Genomic DNA, 25,278 nt, shown 5'->3' on the forward strand with positions numbered 1-25,278 from the left:
CAAAGTGCCCATCTCATAGAGCTGCGTGAGGACACAGGTGACCAGGAGCACCAGCAAGAGCCTGGCAGGGGAAGAGCTTGTGAGGACGAGCCCCAAGAACCTTGGAGGCTGGGCCCAGAGCAGCTCCGTGCCCTGCAGATGTTTCCCTCTGTTGTATTCAAATCTGGTAACAATGGGCCCGCCGTCCTGGGAGGGGCTGAGGGTGGTCCCTCAGCTCCCAGCAGCCTGAGCCCACTAGAAGGGCAGCCTCCTCCTCAGCTGGACGTCTGGACCATGGACAGTGATCTGAGTGACGCGGACAGTAAGTATCACCAGGGAAGGCATGGGGTGCCCGCCTCTGCAGGGTGCTGAGCTGAAATTTTCCCGCTGCCCTCAGTGCTGTCCTGGTTCTGCATCTGTGCTGCTGAGAGCATCCGTTGCTTCTTTCCTCCCTTCCTTCCTTCCCAGTGTGAAGCCCGTTTGCTGCCTGCAGGTGGCTGTTCCATTAGGTGCCTCTGAGCAATGTGGAAGGAAGGTAGAAAAAAGCAAGGTGAGAACTTTTCTTCCAAGCTATGTAACACCGTAACCCGTCCACATCTTACATTCTTTATCCTTCTTTTCTTTGGTTGTTAGTCCCCCTCTGCCCCCACCGCCCTGGAGCCCAATGTGAGCCTGAATATCAGGATTCTCATTTCAACCACAGTTGCTTCAGTTCTTAGATGAGGTTAATTTTAAAGAAATGTGAGTGAAAGGTCTTTACATGTCATCTTCCTCTAGCAAAAATCTCACTAGTTCATTACTGCTCTTGAAACATAGCCCAGGTGACCCCGTCTTGTCATTAGTGGGACAGAAATACAATAGTAATTTAAGGACTATTAAAGAGATGAAGAAGGAAGTGGTATTTTAGGAAGAGATGCACTGTGTTTTTAAAAAGGAAGTTTCAAGCCTGAATTTGGAACTGGCAATGTGGTAGAATGTCAGACTGGGAATTGGGAGGCTATTGTTCAAGTTCTAGCTCTGCTGTGAATTGGCTGTGTGATCTTGGGCAAGTCACTTAACATCTCTGAGCTTCAATATCCCTATCTATAAAGGAAGATCGGGCAGGAATTCTTAATTTGAGGACCATGAAGGTGAGGACAAAATACTGTGTGAATGTGCTTCGCGTGTGTGTGTGTATGTGCTGGGAGCAAGTGGGCACAACTTTCATTTGAATCCCAGTGAGGTCTGTGACACTGGCACATTTTCAGAGTTACCAAACTTGGTGATTTTGAAGGTGCTTTGCAGGTCTAACACTTCATTTTTTTTAAATGCTGGTATCTCAGAGCTTTAAGCTTCCGAGCTGAAGTGAGATATAAAATGGACCCCTGCTAATCTGAGAGAGAACTCAGGTTAAATTTTGTTGGAATCCTTTTTTATATTGAAGTGAGAAACTGTACAGAGATATTTTAGCATGAATTTGGGAAGGGCCTCATCTGATCTCTGATATTGGAAATTGTGTGTCCATAGTCTTATTTAATAGGCTTCCACTAACATTTGAATGCAGTCTTTCCTCTTCAAAACACAGCTCATTAGCATTCTTTCAATTTATACTTGGAGTTTCTTTTAGTAGGAATGAGCTAGGTCAGACCTGGATTGAAATCCAAGCCCTGCCATTTAACTGCTGGGTGACTTTGCCTAAGTCACTTAACCTCACTGAACTTTATTTCTCCCCTTAAAAAAAAGAGATGGTGTCATCTTGCAGAGTTGGTAAAAGATTAATTGGATATAAAGTGCCTGATACATCACTCAGCCCAGAGTAGGCATGGATAATGATCAGATTATGTCCCCCAGAGCTTTAAAATTAAACTGCTATTAATGGAAAATATTATTACTGTGATGTTTCTGTTTTGGCATCAAGTCTTGGAAAACAAGCTGAGAGGAAGGTGAGCTCTTTTTAGTTCCCTTAAAATTCTGAAAACTCTGATTCTGCCTTGGGGTCACACTATGTGCCGGTTTCCAATACAGTAAACCCTGAGGCCAGCACTTAGGGTCTACTGCAAGGTAGGGGATTGTCCAGAAATAGAAACTAGGTTGATGAAATCTGAAACAAGGTAAAAATTTTTTCCAGGTTTCAGAAAGGGAGCCTGCTATGGGATCTGTATAATTCAAATGTCCCTTCCTAGGTGAGAGATGGCTGTCCACTTTATCCAATTGAGTTACCCTTCCTTGTCACAGAAGTGTTGTCTCCTTGGTTTATGAGTCTATGATGCAGGCAGCCTCAGAGAGAGAATATCTTCTGCCAGTTACACAATTTGGGAACAAAGTAGGCATGGATAGGGACATTCTGGGATGTGGTACCCTGGTACCACATGGAAGTCATGTGGCCTTAAAGGCCTTTTAGTATCGCCTTCATCAGATGCCAGGATACCTCTGACAGCATCCCCGACTAGAGGTAGCATCACCCACCATTGACTGGAACACCTCCTGGGATGGACTGGTCCCCCTCCTGCAGCTGAGACTGTCACAAGTTCTTTCTCACACTGAGTTGGCATCTCTTTCTTTGGAGCTTCTACTCTTTGATGTTGGTTTTACCCCCTCAAGACTACTTAGAATGTCTATTCACTGTTTAAAATGAGAACCCCTAGATGTCTTTTCTTCTTTGACTTGCCAAGGTCCTGTTTTTTCAGTGGTTCTAGATGCAATGTGGTTTCATTTACTCTTAGAGGGGAATGTCCTTGCACAGAGCTAAAGAGGAAAAATCCCCTCCCTTATTCTAAAAACCATACCTTTTATAATCTAACTTCTTTTATTACAGACTGACAGCCTTCCCAGGAATGGTGAGCAAGAGCCTCTTTGAGTAAGATGGGCTGTAACTAGAGCCCCTGGTAATTTTAGGAGGGGGCGTCTGTGGTCCAAGACCACAGGGTCTAGATGGTACCCCGTTATGCCTTGGCATTGGTCTCTGGGGAAGGGGGCAGTGGTCTGAAGCTGCACCATTGTCACCATCTGTGACCCACTGCTGATGAGATGGGACACTCTCCTTGGTACCCAGGCCAGCCCTGCTCTACAAAGCCTTATTCATTAGTGTGGACCCCGCCCTGGCTGAGTTGGGGTTTGAGACCGGATCTGAAGCCATCTCCGTAAGTTGATGGGAAAAGATGCCAGACTTCCTGGCAGGAACCCTGCTGCCCAGAGCCTGTGACTGACCATGGGGCCTCATGCTTTTCACACGTCCCTTCGGGTGGAGGCGCAGCTACTGTGAACCTCCTGCGGGTCGGCCCTGGGCTCCCAGACACACCTGGTCTCCCCAGCAGCTGCACATTTCTGGCAGGGGATCGGGGACTGTGGGTTTCTCAACTTCTAAAGGAAAGATACAGTGTCCCGTCTTGGGAATGAGTAAGAAATAAAAAGCCTTAATGAAACTGTATTACAGCTTAGAGATGGTCTGGAGGACTCTCGCAGGCCCATCAGCACAGATGTCTCTAGCCTGTAGTTCCCATCGTTTCTCTCAGTGACGCCCTGAGCCTTGCTGTAGGGAAAGATCAAGACCCTAACAAGTAAAGTGATTTCCCCGAGACAACACAGTAAGGGAGCTATTTTGTGCTGTGCTCATGGCTGGGGGACCAGGATGGCTAATGGGGGAGGCAGACCCCACATGGACTTTTTGCAGATAATTCTTATAAAGCCTTTCAGAAGAAGCAACAACAGAGAGTGGGAGAGAAGACTGGGGGGCCTGGAGAAGGGGAACCACACATGGGCCGGCCTTGTGGGAGGTGAGGTCTGGGCTGAGCCAGGCTGGGCCCAGTGACGGGGGGTGTCGTGGGCAGGGACAGCCAGAGCAGGGGCTGGAGTGTGTGTGTGTGATGCTTCTGTGTGTTGGGGGGTAAGTGCAGACATCAGTGTCATGACGTGGGAAGTCACCTCTGGAAAGGAGACGACTCTCAGAAAGCCCAGCCTGCATGTGGCTCTGTCTTGGCTCCAGAGCACTTTCTCCAGAGGCTGAGTTCCACATGCCAACTAATTGACAATCAGCTGTAACATCTGCTGCCTTCTCATGGAACCAGAGGGAGCCGATAGCCCCGAGAAAGACTTCTCCCATGTCTTCTTCCCCCTGTTTTTTTTGGTGGTTATCACACCCACGGTGGGCAATCTCTTTGCTCCCCCAAATATTTTCGCAATGGCTCCTGCCTCAAAGCAGGCTTGCCTCGCTCTCTCTCATTTCCCATTTCTGTTCTGTTCTTAACCCCACCCTCCCACCCCCACCGGTTAGCTGTCTTCCCTTCTCTCTCCCCTGGACAACACAGGAAGGCTTTTGCCCCATCGTGTGGGCTGACAAGACTCTTTCCTTCCTGCCCGACAGGTAACGTAGGGCCATACCTGCCAGGTTCAGGAGCCTGGATGTTAGCTGTGGGCAGTAGTGAGACACTGTGGTGTGTAAGGTTGGGGGTGACCTGGTCAGGCTTTCTGGTCTTGCTGGGAAGGCCTCCAAATGGTGTAGCCAATTATTTGTTTGTTCTTCTTGGCAAAACAGTACTTTTTCTTTTCTTTATCTTAGGATCACTTGAATCTCCTTCTTTTTAAAATTATTTTCCATTGTGGTAAAATACACATAACGTGAAATTTACCATCTCACTGTGAGTGTACGGCATGCTCACGTTATTGGGCAAGCATCACCACCATCCATCTCCAGAATCTTTGCGTCTTGCACAACTAAACTCTGCCCCTGTCAAACACTGGCTCCTCTCCTCTCCCCCCGGTCCTTGCAACCACCATTCTGCGTTCTGTCTGTATGAATTTGACCACCTGAATCTCTCTTGCACCATCTTAAGTATAATGCACACCACAGGCATGTATGAGCACCACCTGTATGCAAGAGTTGGCGGGGAGGCGGGGTGGTCCCTGTCCAAAAGGGGCTCTCACACCTATTGAAAGAGGCAAGATGTAAAACAAAGGAAAGCAAGATGGCAGTGGGGGGCCGTCTGCCCAGAGACGTGGCCTGATTTCAGTGCTTTGACAGCATTCATCTGGAATCAGGGGCAGAAGACGTGGACTTCTTTGATCTCTGAAATAGAGGGAATGGCACTTTAAAAAGAGAAAGCGAAAGGGGTTATCATGAATTATGCCTTTCCCTATAGGAAAAAATTCCTTCCTATACAAAAGAAAACTAGCTGGTGCCCAGTGAGCAGAAACACTGCCTGAGAAGCACTTTGCAAAGCTTTCGCAGTGACCGCTTGACGTGTTTGCAAGGATCACTGGGGTGTCCACCTTCCAAGTGGGAAGACCACTGAGCTTGGAGTCAGGATGTGAGTTCTAAGTACTGTTTCTGTCCTGGCTCTGAGTGTGTGAGCTCGTTGCCCCCAGTCACATCTCTGAGCCTCAACTTGTTCTTCTACGAAATGGGCCAAACAGTGGTTGTCTTGAGGTGCAAAGAGGAGACCATGCAGCATCTCAAACCTGGTGCGGCCTGTGTTACGGGGCCCTGGTCCAGCTGGACAGTCGCCCTGGAACTCAGCCCAGACACCGTAGAAACTGTGACGCGGCTGGTGGCCCCCTGCAGAGTGCCCCATGCTGGGCGCCACACGAAGTCCCGTGACGTCCACATTCCTGTTGTGCCCAAGGAGATCTGCCCAGGAAATGACACGTCCGCCTGTACTGCAGCCTGGGGGCCTTTATTTTTGTCCGCAACATAATGGAGAGATTAATTTAGCTCTGACGAATGGCCAGAGGTCAGGGTGGCTCCCGGTTGATGGATGGAGCTCTGAGTTTCCCACCTCTCATTCTCCCCCTCTTCCTGCCCCTTTGTTTGGTTTCCAGCAAGACATCACGGCCACGTGGCATTTCCCTGTCTTTTTGAGGAGGAAAGTATTGATGCCCCAGCAGACCCAAGACTTCTGGGTGGGCGGGGGCCCTCCCAGGGAAGGCGGCTGGGATAGCCTCGCTTTTGTTTCCACGCCTGACATCTTCACTCTTGGCTTAAAGGAGCAGTGAGAAAGAGACAGACCCTCCCTCCACCTTTCTCATCCCCCTCAAAACTCATCCACACATGCGAGTGTCAGGTCAGGATGGGCAAAATACAGCTCATGAACCAAATCTGCCCCACTGCCTGTTTTGTAAAGTTTCACTGGACCCAGGCCATGCTTACTCAATTGTCTATTGTCTGTAGCTGTTTTCTGGCCACAATGGCCGAGTTGAGTGATGGAGACCGACTGCAGGGCCCTCAGAGGCTGAAATATTTACCACCTGGCTATTTGTAGAAAATGTTTGCTGGTCCCCAAGTCCCTGGGGGCTAGAATTGCTTAGAATGCTAATAAGCTCATTAGAAGCAAAGCAATATTGAGAATCAAGGTTTGAAGAATGATTCTGGGTGAATTCTCATCCTGGGGATTTGGGGATACGTGCTTGAAGCTTGGGGACGATGTCACTTTCCATCACACCCACCTCTGCCCCAGGGCTCTCACCTCTTTCTCGGCGGAATTATTTGCTTCCTGTTCAGAAAGGTACTCCTCCATCTCTAAATGTTCCATTTCAGCTTCCTTTGGAAGTTTCCTGCAAGGAGGAAGAAACTTAGAGATGTGTATTTCTTATTGTCCAAGGACAAGCGCATTCCTAATTGGGGGTTGTGGGGAGCAGTAGAGCAGGGTTATTTATTTGTTTGAATGACCCCACCCTGTGCCTCCCTCACTGCTCTTGGCCACGAGTTTCTGGATTTCAGGTTTGCTCATCACCTGACATCTGTCTCCGCTTCCAGATAACCTAGGCTGTTCGAATTTCGAACAAGGTCTGCTTCTTCATCGGGTCTTTGCTTTTATGAAACTCCAAAGGGCAGGACATGTTATTTTTATTTTTTGTAGCTTTAAAGAGCTGCGAGAAAGGGAAGGATCTAGGCGATGAGGTGGGTCAGCTGGAAGTGTGACCTGAGTGTGCTGCAGTGATTTCGTGCAGACAGAATCCCCTTCCACTGACCATTTATCAGCTCACCCTTTAAAGTCAACTTCCTGTGGTCAGTTGGCCACTAGAAAGACAGAGCTGAGGGATCCGTGTTCCCCAGCATGGGGACTTCAGGGAACAGGTTTGAAGGGTGGTCCGTGGGCAGGAACAGGAGGGAGGAATTTTTGTCCTGCTCTAACTCGACTGCTGTGCACCCTGGGGATACTGGAGTGACTCTCTGAGCCTCAGATGCCTCATGTCAAGTGAGGTTAGAAGTCCTGCCTTCCACACCTCCAGGTGTGATGGTGGGATGAGGCAACAGGTTTGTGGGATGCTTCATGAGTTGTCCTGAGTTTCCAGAGGCCAGTACTAATAATGTGCTTTTCTCCTTGGAGTCTCAGGGTAGTATGTACCTATGTTACAGCCTGACAGATCAAGATGAGGTTTTAAAAACAGTGAGATAGTATGTCTTCCACCATAGGGTTTGCCTCATAGAAGGTACATGGAAAGAATACCAGCTTTGGAGACAGAGGAACTTTGGTTTGAATCCGACTCCTTTACTCGTCGGCTGTGTGATATAGGGCGAGTCACAACCTCTCTGAGCCTCAGTCTCCTCATTGGTCGAGTGTGGTAGTGCTAGTGTGTCAGTTCGGATCATCCAAGAAACAGACACCAAGATGGCATGAGACATACCAGAGATCTCTTGGAGACCTGTGAAGGGAGAGGGGGAGAGGGAGCAGGTGTAGGCAGGGACCATCTTTGGACCACAGTGCAGATCAGACCCCTGTGAGAGAGGAGAGGGCAGCGGGAGGAGCCTCGGACCCTGGTGTGGCAACAAGAATGTCTTGGCCAGGTCTGCGGAGAGACTCAGAATAAAGACTGCCCAGTAGAGGAAGCTGCGTGACAAATCACCCCACAATGAGGTGCCTTAATAACATTTTATTATATTTCATGATTTCGTGGATAGGAATTTGGACAGGGCTCGGCTGAGTGATTCTTCTGTTCCATGTGTAAGTGACGAGGGTCTGTGTTAGTTTGAGCTGCTGTAACAAAAATACCATAGACTGGGTGGCTTAAAGAACAAACATTCCTCGCTGTTCTGCAGGCTGGGAAGTCCAAGGTGGATCAAGGCACCAGCAGATCCGGTGTCTGGTGAGGACCCTCTTCTGGCTTGTAGACAGCTGCCTGCTCCCTGGGCACTCCTAGAGCAGAGGGGTCCATCCTCGAGAGCTCATCTGAACCTAATCATCTCCCAAAGGCCCCACCTCCTAGTACCACTCCACTGGGGGTGTGGGACTCAACATATGAATTTGTGGGGTGCAGACATGCAGTCTTTAACAGGGTCACTCGGTGTAGTCAGCAGGTAGCTGCTCTGGACTGGAGGGTCCCACACGGTTTGCTCATATGCCTGGTGGCTTGGCAGGGTGGCTGGAGGCCGGGCTCCACTGGGCCCCTCTCCACGTACTCAGGGCATCTCCACATGGCCTGTCCAGTGGGACAGACTGATTTCTTACCTGGTAGGTCAGGGAATCAAGAGGCCAGAAGTAGGAGCTGCAGTCTCTCCTTTGCCCCCTGTGTTCCCTTGGTGAAGCAGTCCGAAGCTGCCCAGGTTCAAGGGGGAGGAAATGTAGACTTGTCTCTTGATGAGAAGAGCATCAAAGAAATGTGACCATCTGGTACTCCGGATCTGTCCCCTCGGGCTGTGGAATATGTTAATGTTTCTAAAGCATCTGTGACTGGCTGGAGCAGGGGCCCGGCAAACTGGAGATGCCCTGCTTCATGGTTTTCTCATCATTCTTATTCCTGCTGCCACCGTCATACCCCCACCCAGCCCTGCCAGCCCTGCAGGTGTGTTGTGTGTCCTGAGGGGGCTGAACTGAGACTGACTTCAACTGTGAGCCACTTTGTGATGCACTGCTCCCCACCCCCACTCGTCAATTTCCTGTGAAGTCGCCATCTTCCTGCTCTTCCCGCAGGTGTGGGCGACCTCAGCTTCGAGGCCGAGAGTCCTCTGGCGCCCCCGGCTGAACTCCTGGAGAGGCTGCCGAGCTGTGACTGGCTTCTTCAAGGGGACAGTAAGTCTTATGGTCCATGGGTCTTGGGCCCTTCAACCTCTTCTTGGGGCTTAGCTGGTTGTGGGAGTGTCTCTGGAATAGGTCAGCCTGGGATGGCTCCCCTGTCCCCTGGGGGCCCCAGGAAGCTTCTTGTCACTGTTGGGAGGGGACGGGAGGACAGGGGACCTGTGCCATTTCCACTGGACCCCAGACTGATGCTGTCTTAGAACCACCATTCTTCTTCTTCTTCTGTGTTTTCTCACGTGCAGCCAGCCCCCCCTTCTTTCACCCCGCAATTACCTGTGCCTTTGAGCCAGGTGTTTGACTCCTCCCCTCTCCTCCAGGGCGCCAGATATTCTTCCCACCTTTGGAGGCCCCAGGGAGACCCCAGGAGCAGAGGTGCTGGTCCCCGTTCCTGGAGCACGGGTGAGCCCTGGGGACCCCATGGAGCCATCACCATCCCCCACCCCCAACCTGGAGCCCTCCTCAGGGATCTCAGGGGCCACAGATCTCAGCCCAGGCAGAGCATCGGGGCCCCAGCCCCACTGGGTCAGATTCTCTAGGGATGGAGCCTGGGAGTGTGTTTTTCACCAAGCTCTTCAGGCTGGTGGGCTCGCGAGCCAGGGTTGAAAACCATAGTCAACCTGAGGGTTACAGACTCTGGCCCACCGCCTGTTTTTTTCTGTCAAGTTTGCTCGGCACGTGGCCACGTGTATTTGTCTCCTCACTGGCTGTGGCTGTTTTGCACCATAACGGTAGGGCTGAGTGGTGAGACAGGCTGTGTGGGCCACAAAGCCTAAAAATATTTATTGTCTAGGCTTTACCAAAAGTCTGCTGACCCCCTCTTTGCTCCTGGGAGCGTGCTCTCTCCTTGCTTGGAGGACTTGGCGCAGAGCTCCAGCTGTCCATCCAGCTTTGTGTGGACAGGATGGGGCGCCAAGCTGGGCGGCTGTGTCCTGCTTTGGAGGGTGTCTGCCTGGTGCTCCTGGCCCCACTGCTGCCTGGAGCACCTGCCTTCTCTTCCTGGTGGCAGTCCAGGGGAGGGTCTTCTAGGAGGAGGGGAGGGGTCCAGAGAGAAGGCCGAGGAAGGGTCATGCGGAGTCTGCCTTCCCACCCACTGCCGCTTCCTCCCGCCCAGCAGGCTCACGATGAGTCTCTCTGGGCCCTGTTGTGGGAAGTTTCTCAGCCTGGGTCTTCTCATGAGTGTTGCTCACAGCTCCTCTGGCCGAGGTCAAGGTCCTCGAGGGGCAGGAGCCTTGTCTAGCCTAACTCTGCCTCTTTCCAGCTGTGTGACATCTAATCTTCTCTGGACCTCAGTTTCCCATATCTGTAAAATGGCATAATTCATCTTTAGTGTTCTTTTTTGAGTTTGTTTGTTTCTTTTTGTTGTTGTTGTTCAAGTTCTAAGATTCCGTCAGCGCTTCTCCCCAGCCCTACGTTTCAGGTAAAGTGCTTTTACTGTCCTCTAGAAGAACCTGTCCCTTTCCCACCTGGGCATCTGTTCTCACAGCTCCTGATGCTGGAGGCACCCTCCCCAGATGGACGCCAAGGGCTCGACTATGGCTGGGGACCACGGCCAGGGCTCCCCTGTCTCCGGGCCTCCATTTCCATCTGCACAGGGAGGGGGCTGACTGGCCTGGGTGAGCCCGCAGGCTCTCCCCAAACCCGCTGCCCCTCTGCTTGGCCCCAGCAGAGTCCCCGTGGTGACAGAGGAGGTGGCCCGGGAAGCCCTCCTCAACTTCGTGAACTCCAAGTGCTGCTACGGCAGCGCAGCCGCCACTGACCTCATCATCCAGGAGCTGAGGCAACAGACCCTGTGCAGGGTGAGGGGGCAGCTGGCGGGGACCGGGAGGCTCAGGGTGAGGGGGCAGTGCCTGTGAGTGGCAGTGACATTGAAGTCCTTTCTGCCGCGTCTTGGGTCTGTAGTGAGTGATAATACGAGGAATAATTATTCTCAGTGGCCAGTGAGCAGCTCGAATGCACTAGGCATCTGGAAACCACATTCATAAATATCTCATCAAACCCTCAGAGCTGCCCCACACGGCAGGTGTTATTGTCACCAGTTAAGAGGAGGAACTGGATGTTTAGAGAGGTGGAGTTACTTGCCCCTGACATGCAGCTAGTAGAGACTGAGCTGGGATTCAGACTCAGGCTTGCTAGTGTCAAAGCCGTGTCGTTAAAGACACGACTGATCTGGGGGAAGGGCAATATCTCAGTGGTGGAGCTCATGCTTAGCATGCACGAGGTCCTGGCTTCAACCCCCAGCACCTCCGTTAAACTAAGCTGCTTCCTGGAGGGGTGGGCTAGAGAGGGCCATCCCCTCCCCTGATCCCACCTCCCTGCCTTCCTCAAATCACATCTATGCCAAGGAGTCATTTATTCATCACCCCCAGGCCTGAGGCTCCACAGGGAAGTCCTGCGTCTGGTACTGAGACCACAGCATCCCCTCTGTCACCTTCTGCCTTAACAGGGAGAGGTTGAAGTTCACATTTCCTAGATCACCGGCACAGCCATTCCCTAGAGGGCACATAATCACATAGAAATCAGAAGAGCTTTGCAGGGAGAAATCAGAGTAGGGATCAGGGAAGAGGCCTCTGTATAGCTGTGTGACCTCGGGCAAGTCAACTGACCTCTCTGAGCCCCCATTTCCTTACATGGAAGAGGAGGAGCCAGGTGATGTCCATGATCCCTTCCCGCTTTGTGATTCTGTGGATGAGGATCAAGAAAGAAGATCTTGACATCAGGCAGATAAATTCCTCCAAAGGGTATTTGGCGCTGTTGATTCCAGCTGCTTCCATCTGTCAAAGGGCAATTGTTGCTTCAAACTTGTCTCATGGGCCATTTCTATGTATAAAAAAATGAGGAGCTGAAGCAGCCCAGTTGTGAGCCGGTCAGGAACAATTTCCCGGGGCTGACTGACCCCCTGCAGATGTCCTGGGGCATCTGCCACGGAAGTCCCTGCTGCCGGCCTGTTCTGAGCAGCCTGCAGGCGCTGTGCCTGGGGGAGCTCACCCCGAGGGTGGGGTGCTTCATTCTTTCACATAAGGCTCTGTCTTCCTAAGGGCACAAGTGTGACATGCTGTTTTTTCTCTGTAGTATCGACTAGAGACCTTCAGCGAATCCAGGATAAGTGAATGGACTTTTCAGCCATTTACTAGTGAGTTGTCTGAAATCAGTTTAATTGGGAGCAAATACGGCAGGTGCTGGTGGAGAATAACACTTGTCTTAGTCACTAACCCCGAGTAAGATGTTCTTATGCTCAGAGCCTCAGTTTCCCATCACCCACAAAAAGAGAGGGTGGCCTTTCCTCTTGGAGACTTTCCAGGACTGGTCTTAGCAAACGTTTCCTGTCCCGGCACTGGTTCGCTGGAGGGCCTGAAAAAGCCTAGTGTTGTATTTGGCCACAAGCTGGTGCTGCCACCCGGGGCCAGACTGCAAAGTCAGCAAGTGTGCTCGGGTGACCGCCTGCCTCCCCGGTCGCCCCAGCACCTTCCTGAGTTTCTGGACCCCCTGGGGACCCCGTTCGCTGTGCCATCACATCTTCTGCTGAACCCCCTGGAGGCTTCAGGCTCTTGGTCTGGGAAGCCCTATGTCCTACCTGTTTTTTCTGCTGACTGCTCTGGTTTATCTATCAAGACTCAGCTCACATGTTCCCTCTCTCATGAAGTCTTTGAGGATATCTTCTCCTGCTGCCCCCTCCCCAGCAGGATGAGTCAGTCCTCTGAGGTTTCAGAGCCCTTTATGCAGCTCTTGTCCAAAGCACTTACATGCAGTCTGTCGCATCGTGGCTAAAGCTGTGTCTGTCTCCTTGAACAGAGGAGGCGGAGGAGAAAGAAGACAATGCTGGGGGTGGTGACAATAGTGATGACAGTCCTTGTTTCTTGACCCCTCAGCATGTACCAGCCCTGTGCTAAGCTTTGGTATGCCTTCTTTTACTCAGCTTTCACTTCCTTCCTACATGGTAGGTACCACCATTATCCCCATTTTAGGGAGGAGAGAATTGAGGGTCAGAGAGATGGGGTAGCTTGTCTAGGGAGATGCTTCTAGGAAGTAAAAGAACCAGGGGTCAACCAGGTTTGTTCAACTCCAATGCTTGGGGGCTTAACCACAGACTCTAAGGGAACCCTTACCTCCCCATCCCAGAGCCCCAGGGTCTAGCCTAATGCCTGGCACTGAGTGAAGGCTCTACACCATTTGGTGAATAAATGAAAGCTGGTCCTTGCAGCCATTTGCTGGTCTTATAACAGCCTCTTTCTCTGTCAGATCACTCCGTGGATGGGCCACAAAGAGGGACCTCCCCCAGGCTTTGGGACATCGAGGTCCAGGTTCCCCCAATGTTTCAGGAAGATACCAGAAAGTTCCAGGTCCCTCACTCATCACTGGTCAAGGTAACATGTTTACTGGAGTCTTTGTCCCTCTCTCTCTGAGCCAGTTTTCCAGGCACTATAGGTTTCTTCAAGCTTTAGCCTTTAAAAAAGGAAACCCCAAATCCAAGGTGGTGGTTCATTCCTTGACCATCAAATAAGTGGACTTCTAAGGAAACCCAGTGTGTGGAGTGTAGTCCCAACAAAAGTCCATGCAAATTACAGAGTGTCACATGGCAACAGGGTGGTACAAAATGTCACCAGCTTAAATAGTGGGCATTCACATCCCTACACATTGTAAGTGTGTTTATCTTTTTAATTTTTTAATTTTTTGGCCTGTCAGTAAATAGCTGAATGAAACAAATATAAAATAAAATTAAAGCCTTGTTGGATTTTTTTTTATGGTAGTTAGTAGGAGAGAATTTGACCTCTACACTGTTTTCCATAAATATAATCAGGACAGGCAGTGAGGATCAGCTCATGTATTAACACAAACACCGCTGAGATGTTTTATATTATGTTCTCATCGAATTACCTGCCTTGTTTTCACTTTAGAACATGATTCAGGCATGTCATTTCACCCTGCAAATTTTTATAGCATCATAAGATGAAGAGGACTTTGAGAGATCAAGAAAGTGTTTCGTTCTTTTCTCCAGGGTGGAAAAGCTATTCTGATTCAGCGACTGAATTCCAGTAGCTCGTTGCCTTTCACAGAGATGCCCTTCATCTCTGATGGCTTCATCTCTAAAGACTGCCTCTAGCTGCCTAATGGGCAAAGGAACCCGGCTTTTGTGGTTTAGCCTGGGAGTCGGGGTAGGGCATGGCAGTCGGAGAACAGGTCTCCCCTTCTGAGCATCCAGGACAGATGGGGCTGGGGCTCTGAGGAAACGGTCTCATGACCTCCTGGGCTTGGCATTCAAGGCCCTTTGGATCTAATCAACAGCGAATAGCCACCTTCCCACCGCGGCCGGAAGCGCTGTACTCCCGTTTGGGAAGGCGACCTCATGGGGGTGGGGGTGGTGGAATCAGGAGCTTCCCGTGCTCGGGAAAGCAGATCAAGGAGGGCACGCGTTTTCAGGAATGCCACAGGTGCCACGGGCGTGGGCGCTACAGGTGCAGCGGCTGCCACGGCGCCAGCACGGTGAGTCACGCACGGCCGGCGGTGTGCGCGATGCGTGCGGGCCGAGCCACGTGGGGGCGGGGGGCCTGGGGCTGCCCGCACTAGCAGTGCGACCTCACACAGTCACCCTCCCTTTCTTCTTCGTTTTTTAAAATGTATTTTTTACTCATTTATTTTATTTGGGGAGGGGTGAGGAGGTAATTAGGGGTTATTTTTTGTTTATTTTTTAATGGAGGTACTGGGGATTGAACCCAGGACCTGGTGTGTGCTCAGCATTAGCTCTGCCACTGAGCTGTACCCTCCCCCATCCTCCCTTTCTGAGCCTCCGTCTTCCTACCTGTAAGATGGGTAAGTTGGATCTCTACTGACCTTTTTCCACTTTGATGGTTTATGACTTTCATTCTTGTCGCCTTTTCTCCTCCACCTACAAACTTTATTGAGTGCCTGCTCAGTGCAGGAGGACTAAGACCTGGGGTCCTTCTCGTGGAGACTCTCTGTAGGGCAGACTGACAAGTGACCAGCACTCCTGGTGCGCGTGGTGAGTGCCGGGAAGTGAAGTTCAGGGGCCTTTGAGCGATAAAATAGACTCAGGCCTTGGATTTGTTTCCTGGGGCTGCTGTAATAAATGACCACACGCCGGGTGGCTTCAAACAACAGATTAATTCTCTCAGAGCTCTGGAGGCCAGAAGTCTAAAACCAGGGTGTCAGCAGGGTTAGTTCCTCCCGGAGGCCCTGAGGGAGAAGCTGCCTCAGGCCTTCCTCCGAGCCCTGGTGGCTGCCGGCAGTCCTTGGCTTGTAATGACATCACCTCCATCTCTGCCTCCGCTGTTTCCCGGCCTTTGACCTGTGTCTGTGTCTCTGTCTCCTCACAGCCTTCTGTTGGGACACGAGTCATGGGGTGTAGGGCCTACTCTCCTCCAGGATGACCTCACCCTCACTGATTACATCTGCAAAGATGGTTTCCAAATAAGGTCCCCTTCTGAAGTTCTGGTTGTGAATATTGGGGGTTGGGGGCGAACGTACACCATGCAGCCCTGGGCCCCTCAGCACTCAGGCAGCCCCTTGTGGCATCAGTGGTCCTTGTAGAACCGTCTAAGCTACTAGCCATCCCAGCGGCGAGACTGCCCCCAGTGTTCTCAGCTCTTTCCACCCTTCCCATTTGTGCCCAATCTCCTGGACGCACACTGGCTACGTCCCCTCCGCCCTCAGCTGCCCACCCGCGCTCCCTACTGTCTGTGCAGCAGGCTCCTCCCACTGCCCTCACAGCGCCCTCCCCTCGATGGGACCCAGCTGTGCCCTTGTTGGCTCTGTGTCCCTTCCTGGGGCCTTTGCTGCTCCTTCCTCCCTCCCCTGCTCCCCCCCACCTCATTCCCCAGGCTTTCCCTGCAGTGTCTCCTGAGCCCCCACTGTGGGATGTAGCCTGGCTCATCTCTGGGGACCTTTCCAAGATGCAGCTGTTTGGGCCCCGTCTGGCCAGGGCTGTTTGGTCAGAGGATGGTCCTGGTCCTGGGGGCAGTGGGGATGAGAGAGGAGCAGGAGAGGCTGATGTCTCAGGAGAAACAGTGAGGATGCAGAGTCTTTGAAGGCTACAACCGGAGAGGTCCAAAGATACACTGCGTCCAGCCCTCCCACTTACAGATAAGGGGCCGAGGCCCAGGGAGAGGAAGTGGGGAAGTGACTGGGGGCGGGTCACAGGCTGGGATTGGAACCAGGTTTCAGGATGCCCTCTGCCTGCTCCCCCGGGAGGCCAGTGGGGGCTGAGGCCACGTGTGTCCGCAGGTGAGGTGCCCCTCCTGCAGCGGCGCCAAGCGCAAAGCCAAGCCCGCCCGGCGGTGTCCGATGTGCTCTGGGTCCGGCAGGCAGAGGTAAGGGTGGGTCTCCCGGCACCGAGCTGCCATTCTTGCTTTTCACTGCCTGCCCTCCTGGAAGGCAGGCTGGCGCCCTGTCTGTCTTGTCACTCCTGTGTCCCCAGAATTCTGTGCATTGTAGGTGCGCTGTTGCCTAGGTGAGTGTTTCTCAAGACCTGGTATTTCGAGACCAGAGGGAGCTCGTTAAGCAGTCTGTGGGTCGGGGGAAGGGACGAGGCACTGCAGGGAGGAAGGGAGGCGAATGAGTTACAGGCAGGAGCCCTCTTCTTTTCACATGGAGGGGAAGTGAATAGGGCAAACCATCCGAAGGTGAGATTCCTAACTCTCCAAGGATCCGGCCGGGGCAAACCCTTGTTTATAACCCACTGCAGGGCCTGAATGGAGGAGGAGTCAGGAACGGTCAGTTGATTGACTCAGTCAACAAAGTGCCATGTCTGTTCATAGGGCTTTGCAAACAGTGGGATGTTGCATCTTGGACATGATGTCCTTTCATGTATTTATAAATCCTTAAAGGGAAACAGGAAGCCAGGAGGAGTGAAACTCTTCAGAGCTGTGTTAGTTAATAATCCTTTTGGCTCATCAAGGCCCAGGCCATCCTTCTAACAAGCCAGATGGCAAAGCTTTGGTGGACCTGCCACCTGTGGTGGGTAAAGATTGTCTCTAATTTGGAAAGAAATACAGGATTCTTTCACTTACAAGTAAAAGAACTCCAAATCAAACTGGCTTTTGCAAAAAAGTAAATTTATAGGCCTATGTAACAGAAAAGTCTAAGAACATATTTCCAAGGTGGGTTTAGGTACAGCTGGATCCAGGTGCTTAAACAGTGCCACGAGGAATCTGTTTCCATCCCTCACACTGCTTTCCTTCGTGGTGGATCCGTTCTCAGGCAGGCTGTCTCCTGTGATGGCAGAGGGGGCCACCAGCAGCTGCACATGTAGTAACCTCAGTAGAAAAGGGTGGCCCTTTCCTGATAATCCCAACAAAAGTTCTAGGGTGGGTCTCAATGCACTCACTGGGCCAAGTGTCAATCTTGGTATCAGGCACTGTGGCCAGAGAGAGGGAATAAGCTCACTGGCCAGGCTGAAGTCCCAAGCTGGTCCTGGCAGGGGCAGGGGTGAGACCACAAACCACGTGGTCTCCGAAGGGAGACTGGGGCACTGCTACGAGAAGCAGGAGGTCTAGATGGTGGAAGTGAGGAAGCGGTCCATGCCCAGCACGGCCCACCTCCGTGAGGAAGGATGTGGGGTGGGAGCCTCGGAAGCCACAGGACGCCACGACTGTCTGAGCCATACCGATGGTGCCCCTCTCAGATGCAGCACGTGCTCAGGGAGGGGGAACAAGACCTGTGCCACCTGCAAGGGGGAGAAGAAACTGCTGCACTTCATCCAGCTGGTCATCGTCTGGTACGTGCAGCTCCCAGTGCCCTGGCCTGGCGGGGGCGGCTGGGGGCTGTGGCCTGGAACGGTTTCTGCAGAGAAGCTCCACTTGGTGGGGGCTTTGACAGTGCAGGGACCTGCTGGGAGAGGAGTCCCAGGGTCCTAAATCCCCACATCAGGGGAGCTCCCCTGCGTTAAGGGGTTTCTCCTGTTGGGCACCCAGCTCAGCGCGTCACAGGTGAGGGTGACGTGATGTAATAGAACAGAATTGTCAGTGCTTTACTAGGTGCCCTCTTTACAGGTGAGGATGCTGAGGCCCAGAGAGGCTAAAGCACCTCCCCAGGGTCCCACCAGTAGCAACGCAAGCCCTCCAGCCCTGGTCAGCCTGACTCCAAACCCATGTTCTTAACCCAACACATGTGCTCTGCCCTCTTTCTCTTCACTTCCAGGAAAAACAGCCTATTTGAGTTTGTGTCTGAGCACCAGCTGGACTGCCCTGGGGAGCTCCTTGCTAAAGCCAAAGGGGAGACCCTCTTTAAGGATGAAAACACGATGGTAAGGAGGGCTTTGCAACCACCACAAAGGGGGCTGGGCTCCTCCTCCCCGCTGTGAGGCCGGGCCTTCTGGGCTTCTGCAGGTGCTGCTTCTGTTTAGAAAGTCGGGCTGGATGGGAACAGAGCTTTCCGGGGCAGGACAGAGGCTGCTGGGACCCTGTGGGGCCGGTTTGTCCTGAATTTTACTTATTCAGCTCTCTCTCTTCTTCTGTTCCTTTTCCCTCCACCTTCCATCCCTTCCACAAACTTTGAGACCCTCCTCCTCGACCAGGCACTATTCTAGGCCCTGCGGATACCATCAAACAGAATCTCTGCCCTTGTAGACCTCACAGTTGGGAAAAGATAATAATAGCATTTTCCCCAGTGTCAGATGGTGGGTGCTAAGCGTCATCGGAAGTATATAAGCAGGGTAAAGAGACAGGACCGGGTAGGGCTATTGTTCTAGCTGGGGCCAGGGAGCTGACCCTGAATGCACCGCAGTGGGGGAGTGGACGGTGTGACCACAGGAGTGAGGGTGTCCAGCAGAGGAAGCAGTAAGACAAAGGCCTTGGGGAGCAGCAGAGGGCAGGGAGGCTGGAGGGCAGTGCGCTGGGCAGGGCAAGGAGCCAGATCAGGGAGGGTCCTGTATGCTAGGAAGGGACTGGCAAACTCTGGCTCTTAGCCTGCTTTTATAAATAAAGTTTTATTGGAATACATCCATGCCTGTTTGTTTACATATTGTCTGTGGCTGCGAGGGCAGAGTTGAGTACAGAGACTCTCTGGCCCCCTGCTGTTAGCCTTTTGGCCTTTATGGGACATCCTCTGCAGTTTTCTTTAAGAGGGTCAGTTTTTTTTCCTTCCTGCTTTCCTTTTTTTTTTTTTACAGTATGTAGCTGTTTCAGATTGGCTTCTTTCACTTTGTAATATGACTTTAAAAAATTGAGACATAATTGACATATAACATTATATTAGTTTCAGGAGTACATCATGATTTGCTGTTTGTTTATATTGTGAAATGGTCACCACAGTAAGTCTAGTTAACATCTATCACCACACAGTCAAACCTTTTTCCTCTTGTGGTGAGAACTTTTATGATCTACTCTCAACAACTTTCCAATATACAATCCAGTATTATCAACTGTAGTCACCATGATGTACATTTCATCCCATGACTTACAACTGCGGGTTTGTCCCAACTGACCCCCTTCACCCATTTCGCCTATTCCCCAATCCCCATCTCTGGAAACCACCAATCTATTCTCTGTATCTAGGAGTTTGTTTTGTTTTGTCTTTGATCTCACTTATATATGGAATAAAAACCTACGATATTTATCTTTTTCTAACTTATCTCACTTAACATAACATCCTCTGCCATCCGTCTTGTTGAAAATGGCAGGATTTCCTTCTTGAGGGCTGAATATAGTCCTCAGGCTCCTTTCTTTGCCCCAGTCACCCGGCTTCCTAAAGGTTCACCTCAGGCATCGCGGGCTCCAGGTAAACCCTGCACCCCCCCCCCCCCCCCGCCCCAGCGGAGTCAGGCTGTACCAGAGGCCCGGTGGATGGGGCAGAACTGTCTACAGCCCCGCTTTTTGTTGGCATTTCCAAGGTGGTAATGTGAGTGATCAAGGTTTAACAAGTCCCACCCACCCCACTCACTCCTGGCCTGGGCCCTCCCTTCTCCGGACTCGTGCTCCAGTCATTCTGCGTCAGCCCGCTGAGGCTCCGGATCAGGGCAGGTGGTTCTCATCTCCCCCTAGGTGTATCCCATCATCGACTTCCCCCTGCGGGAGATCTCTCTGGCCTCCCAGCGGGCCATCGCCGAGCACAACGCAACGCTGGCCTCCCGATCCCGTGTCCTGCAGCAGGTGAGCTGGGCGGGCAGGGCTGGTGGGAGGTGAGGTTCTTGGTGTCCAACCGGCGGATTGAGGGCACTGTCTCTCTGGTCACATAAAGGAGGAAATGGGCCCCTCCCTCTGCCCGGAGGCTCCTTCCTCTGAGAGTGGCGGGGCGGAAGGAAGAGGCGGTGGAGGGGAGGAGCCCCAGCCCGAGGAGAACGAGGAGCACTAGGGACTGACCTGTGGCCAGCGTGGCCGAGGGAAGAGAGCTCAGCGGTCCAGACCAGAGACCACGGTGAGAGGTTTGCATTTTATCCTGAGAGTGACACGAAGCTTGTAGGGTTTCACGCAGCAGTGTGGCTCAGTGTGCTTTTGGTTCTCACCCCCTGGTATTCAGAGAGGGGAAGACGAAAGCTCTACATCTAGGGTCGTAGGCAGGGCTGGAACCCAGCCTCCTGTCCCTCAGGGCCCTTCCCAAATCCCAGGCTGGTCCCTCTGGGCCTCCCAAGGGCAGGGCTGGCGGAGGGCTGCTGTGTGGCTGTATCCGGATGGCCACTAGGTGGCGGTGGTGCCCTTCTTGTCTCCAGGTGCAGCTTGGGGCGGGTGTGTCGGGGGGCGGGAGGGGGCAGGAGGCGGGGAAGGAAACCCGTGGAAGATGGGGGTTTGGCCGGGGAACACCCAGTGCCAGAGCTCTGTGAGAGGCGTCTGTGGGGGGATCCGACTCTTACAGACGGGGCTCAGATCCTGATTCTAAGTGGCCCTGGACTAGCTTCCAACTCGTCCTTGAAGTTCAGTTTCTTACCTGTGGAAAAGAGATGCTAACACTGCCTCAGAGGGTTTTGTGGGCATGAGATCATTTGCTTTAACTGCCTGGAACCTGTTGCTCAAACTGCCCTTGTTCCTTCTGTTCCTTTTTGCAATGAGTATTTCCCCTTCTCTCTCTGCACATCTCTATTTGCAGGAGAAAGAAGCATGCCTTTAGTTTAAAATTAATAATGACCATCTTGGAGCTGGAATGAATGGCAGAAATCATGGCACTGGGACACTGCAAACTCAAAGACTTCCAGGGTGGGTGGTAGCATGGGTGGGAGGCCCCCATATCCACAGGGGTGGGCCTCCCTTCAGCTCTGTGTAGCCTAGGGGCAGAGATTTCAGGCCTGCTGAAGTCCAGACTTCTATAGAAAATCTAATTTTTCAATATTGAGAGCAAAATTTGAAAAATGCTAATAACTCTGTGTGAACTGATGGGCCAGGTTTGGCCCATGGGCCATCGTTGGCTACCCCTGGTCTAGTCCAAACCCCTGACTTTTCCAATAAATCAGAGGAGGCCCAGAGAGTGGAAGTAATTTCAACAAGGTCACACAGCTTCTTAGCGGAAAAACCCAAGAGTAGAACTCAAATTTCCCAACTACAAGGGAAATGTTTTTATCCGCCACATTCAAGACACACAACCAACTGAAAGCTGGGGTGGCTTTGCAGGGATAACAGCCACATGTGGGATTCACGGCCCTTTTCACCCGGCAGACACTGCAGGAACAATTAACTTCCCAGCTCTGGCTTGTACTCCTGGCCCCCCTCTTCCCTTCACAGCTCGATGTCCTCATCTAGAAAGTGGGTGCGGTTGGGCTCCGCAGAAGCTGCTCGGAGACAAAGATCTGTGTGTGAGTCATTCGTTAAGGAAAGGGTGCTGGGAGAAACCGGAAAAGGGGTGATGGCATCGGAGCAGAAAGGACAGACCATGCAAGGGCCGGTGTGGGCGGTGGTGCTCTGAGCATCGGTCACACCTCGGCAGCTCTTCCCTTGGAGCTGACGTCTGTTCTGCAGCCCCGTGCAGGAAAGACCGCAGCCACGTGGGTGCAGTATGGCATGTGTTACAGTGAGGAGCCCCAGATACTGAGGTGTCTGCTCTGAAACAGGCAGAATGATCAGGACGTGATTTTAGCAGCTTGCCGATTTAAGTGGGACTTTTGTGCTTCTGAGGCTGATAGTTTGAGTCCTTTTTGGACCCTTCATTTATTTGGCAGAGGGGCAGTGTCCTGCCCTATCTGACACAGTGTGTTGGCAGCAGGCCTCTGTCTAGACCCTGGGTCCCCCTGACTTTCCCCGAAAGCTTAGACCCGTCTTGGGCCACACAAGCCATCTGTGAACCAGTCGGAGCAGGGAGGGCTGAACCAGAGGCAGACGCACACTTTTCTTTAAAAGGGAATGTAATGGGAGGAAAGGCCACATCGGTGAATCTTTTTCCTAAATTGTCCTTTGGCCTTGGATCTGTAGATAAAGATTCATGCTGCTGTTTGGGTCGGGGCTGAGAAGTGAGCGAGTAGAATCCAGCAAGGAGACAGCGGTCACACTCGGTGCCCTGGCCACTCCTCTCAGACCCGGAATCTGCTCGCCCCAGGGGATGACTGAGGTGTCTGAGCAGATAAACGGCCAATTACGAGATGACAACGGTTTGGCAGCAAATGTCCTAAGCATCCTGTGGTCTCAAACCCTGAGACTTTTCAAAATCAGAAATGGACGCGGGTGGGGATGGTTTTGCTGGGCCTCCATGTGATCTTTGTAGAAAAGTCTAAAAACAAGAGTGGTTTCTGAGCAGTGATGTTGGTGCCCATCTGCTCTTGGTCTCAGTTCCCATTTTGGGGTCTTTTATACCAAAATTAAAGAGGAACCTTCAACCTTTTATTTCCACATTTATCACTTGGAGGTTGATTTCCGGCATAAGGAGAAAGCTCAGTCTCACGATCGCCTTTGGTTTTTTCCGACAAGTCTGTGATGTAGAAGTTTTTACCCCCATTTCACAGATGAAGAAACGGAGGCCCAGAGAGAGGAAGTGTGAGATCACACAGACCGCTTCATGGAAAGCATAGGCCCTGACCCTGAGTCCCCTCTTCCTGCTGTGGTGTCACATGCCTTCTGCTGCCCCTCCTGTACCCTAGGGAGCCTGCTTGTCAAGATGGCCTCCCTGGCCTGGTTCCCCCTGTCCCCTGGGGCCTCCAGACCATCACCTACCACGAGAGGACTTGGGCTCTTTTCCCAAGGAGGGGAGCTTCCTGCAGGCGGGAAGGTCTGACCCTGGGCCAACCACACCACCTCCCTCTGGGGTTGGGGTCTCCCAGTCTGAGTCTGGGATAGGGGAGCAGCTTGTGCAGAAGAACTCAGGGTTTTGGCACAGAGCCTGGCCCACATACATCCTGAGAAAGCTTTGCTCCGATGGTGAGGAGTCACTTTGCCATGTGGATTATGCATGTAGTTGTCTGTCACACAACACCACAGCTAACGACATGGGTATCCCAGCAGGAGCCAGTGTCCTCTCCCAACGTGGCAAGCCTGCTGTGTTCTGCTGACCACCTCATGATTTTGGAAGATTATTGAGTAACTGCTCGGAGAAGGGGCCAGAGAGGGAGGGATTTAGGGGAGTGAGCACCCCAGGCTCTTAGGTAGATGTAGATGCTGGGGAAGAGATCTGAGCATGACACAGTTCCAGCTACAGCCAGGAGATCTAACAAACTGGAAATTCCACAAGCCCATGGGCCCCAGTTCCCCATTTGTAAAAGGAGGGGGAAACAAGTCTTTCTTCAAAGGAAGGTCGATGCAAAACCGAGGAGTGGGGAGAGAGGGGTCTAAGAAAATGGCCTCAAGAAGCTCATCAAACTTTGGAATTTCTTTGGGATTAACATTTTATCTTAAAATTTAATTCAAGTTGTATAGTCCACTCTCTACTATCTCCATGGTTGTTTTTAATATAAAAACGTCTAAAATGACTTTATCCTCTAACTTTCTCTGCCCCACACCCTCATCTAAAAATTAATGCTTCTCGAAGATGTCCTGTTTGGCTGGTGGCTTTCCGTAACATCCTGGAACTCCCTTCCCCCACTCCAGAAACTTAGAATCAGATGATGGTTAAAGATGAGAAACTGATTTGGACCAGAGCTGAGGATGTGAAGGAGTGCAGTAGAAGCTACATTTGAAAAGGCAGGGAGGAGCCAAACTGCCAGCTCCAGAGCATGAACTTCATCCCACCGGTAGTAGGGAGCTACTGAAGGTTCTTGAGCAGGTGAGTGACATGAAGAGAACACTGAGGTTTTTCTTGGCCAATTGTTTCCTCAGCGCCAGACCATCGAGCTGGTCCCCCTCACGGAGGTTCGCTACTCGTACCGAGGAAAGACTTCTGTCTACTACCTCTACGGCACTGACCACAGAGTGCACGTGGTGGACTACCCCGAGAGGTACTGCTGTGGCTGCACCATCATCTGACACTGCACAGCCGCGCCCAGACCCCACCGCTCACATTTGCCGAGGAGGCCAAACGAGGTCTCTGAGTTCACTCACTGTTGGCTGTTCTGGACAACCGCATACAAACCCTGCTGTGTCCTTCCAGAGGATTCAGCTCCTCTGTCAAGCCCCAAGTCATTCTGAAGCCCTTCTGGTGGAATCCATCCTGTGCTTAACCTACAAGAATTCATCTACACACGTTCCTTTAGGAGAAATCACTTAACGGGTGGGGGCTTTGCCTCTGGCCTCCGAGCTAAAGCCCTGATTGCATGTGGGGTTGATTTTGCTTGTCCCTGAATCAGTCTTGGTTCTAGTGGGCCTTAAAGGTGCAGACCTTTTGCAGAGCTGAGTGATTGTGAAATACATAAAGATATGCAGAAATTGGCTGCCTCTTAATGCACACCCAATAGCGCACATAGGAAAAAAATGTACAAAATTTCACTCCTCATTCTCTGGGTCAGGAATTCAGACATAGCCATGGCAGGGGTGGTGCAGGGCAGGGGGCTGAAATCATCTGAAGGCTGGTTCACCCCAATATCTGTGGGCGATGGTGGCTGTTGCCTGGAACACCTATGTGTGGTCTCTCCATGCAGTGTGGGCTTCCTTACAACATGGCGGCTCTGAGGGTAAGCGCCCGTCGTGCACAACCTGATTGAAGGGATAGAGACCTGTTCCCAGGCTGGACAGCAATGCCACTGTGTTGGAGGGACTTGGGTCTGTCTGCCAGTTGCTAGCATGGTGCCTGTGCATGGGTAAATTTTACAGAGTGATCTTGGATCCACGCAGGTTCTTACATTACCTGCTGACCTTAGAACTTGCCCACTGAGTAGGATGCGAACTTGGACGTCCTGTGTACCCAGTCACGTGCAGGAACTCCCACCTGGTACAGTGAGGCTGGGTGGGCAGAGGGGACACCCTGCACATTGAATACCCAGCTGGCTTTGGAGGGGCAGTTCAGGGACTGGGTGGGC

General features: G+C 52.0%; 1 protein-coding gene across 1 annotated transcript; it reads left to right on the plus strand.

Moving 5' to 3' along the window:
- The first annotated feature begins 248 nt into the window (after positions 1 to 248).
- On the plus strand, positions 249 to 24,688 carry SSUH2 (ssu-2 homolog). Its single transcript, XM_031470785.2, has 12 exons — positions 249 to 301; positions 8,862 to 8,960; positions 9,284 to 9,365; positions 10,633 to 10,762; positions 12,036 to 12,096; positions 13,203 to 13,327; positions 14,382 to 14,444; positions 16,203 to 16,288; positions 17,602 to 17,694; positions 18,117 to 18,222; positions 19,958 to 20,065; positions 24,143 to 24,688. The coding sequence occupies exons 1-12, from the start codon at positions 274 to 276 to the stop codon at positions 24,287 to 24,289; spliced, it is 1,128 nt and encodes a 375-aa protein (XP_031326645.2). The 5' UTR covers positions 249 to 273; the 3' UTR covers positions 24,290 to 24,688.
- Positions 24,689 to 25,278: the final 590 nt, after the last annotated feature.

Source organism: Camelus dromedarius, chromosome 17 (assembly GCF_036321535.1).
Source record: "Camelus dromedarius isolate mCamDro1 chromosome 17, mCamDro1.pat, whole genome shotgun sequence".
Taxonomy (NCBI): Eukaryota; Metazoa; Chordata; class Mammalia; order Artiodactyla; family Camelidae; genus Camelus; species Camelus dromedarius.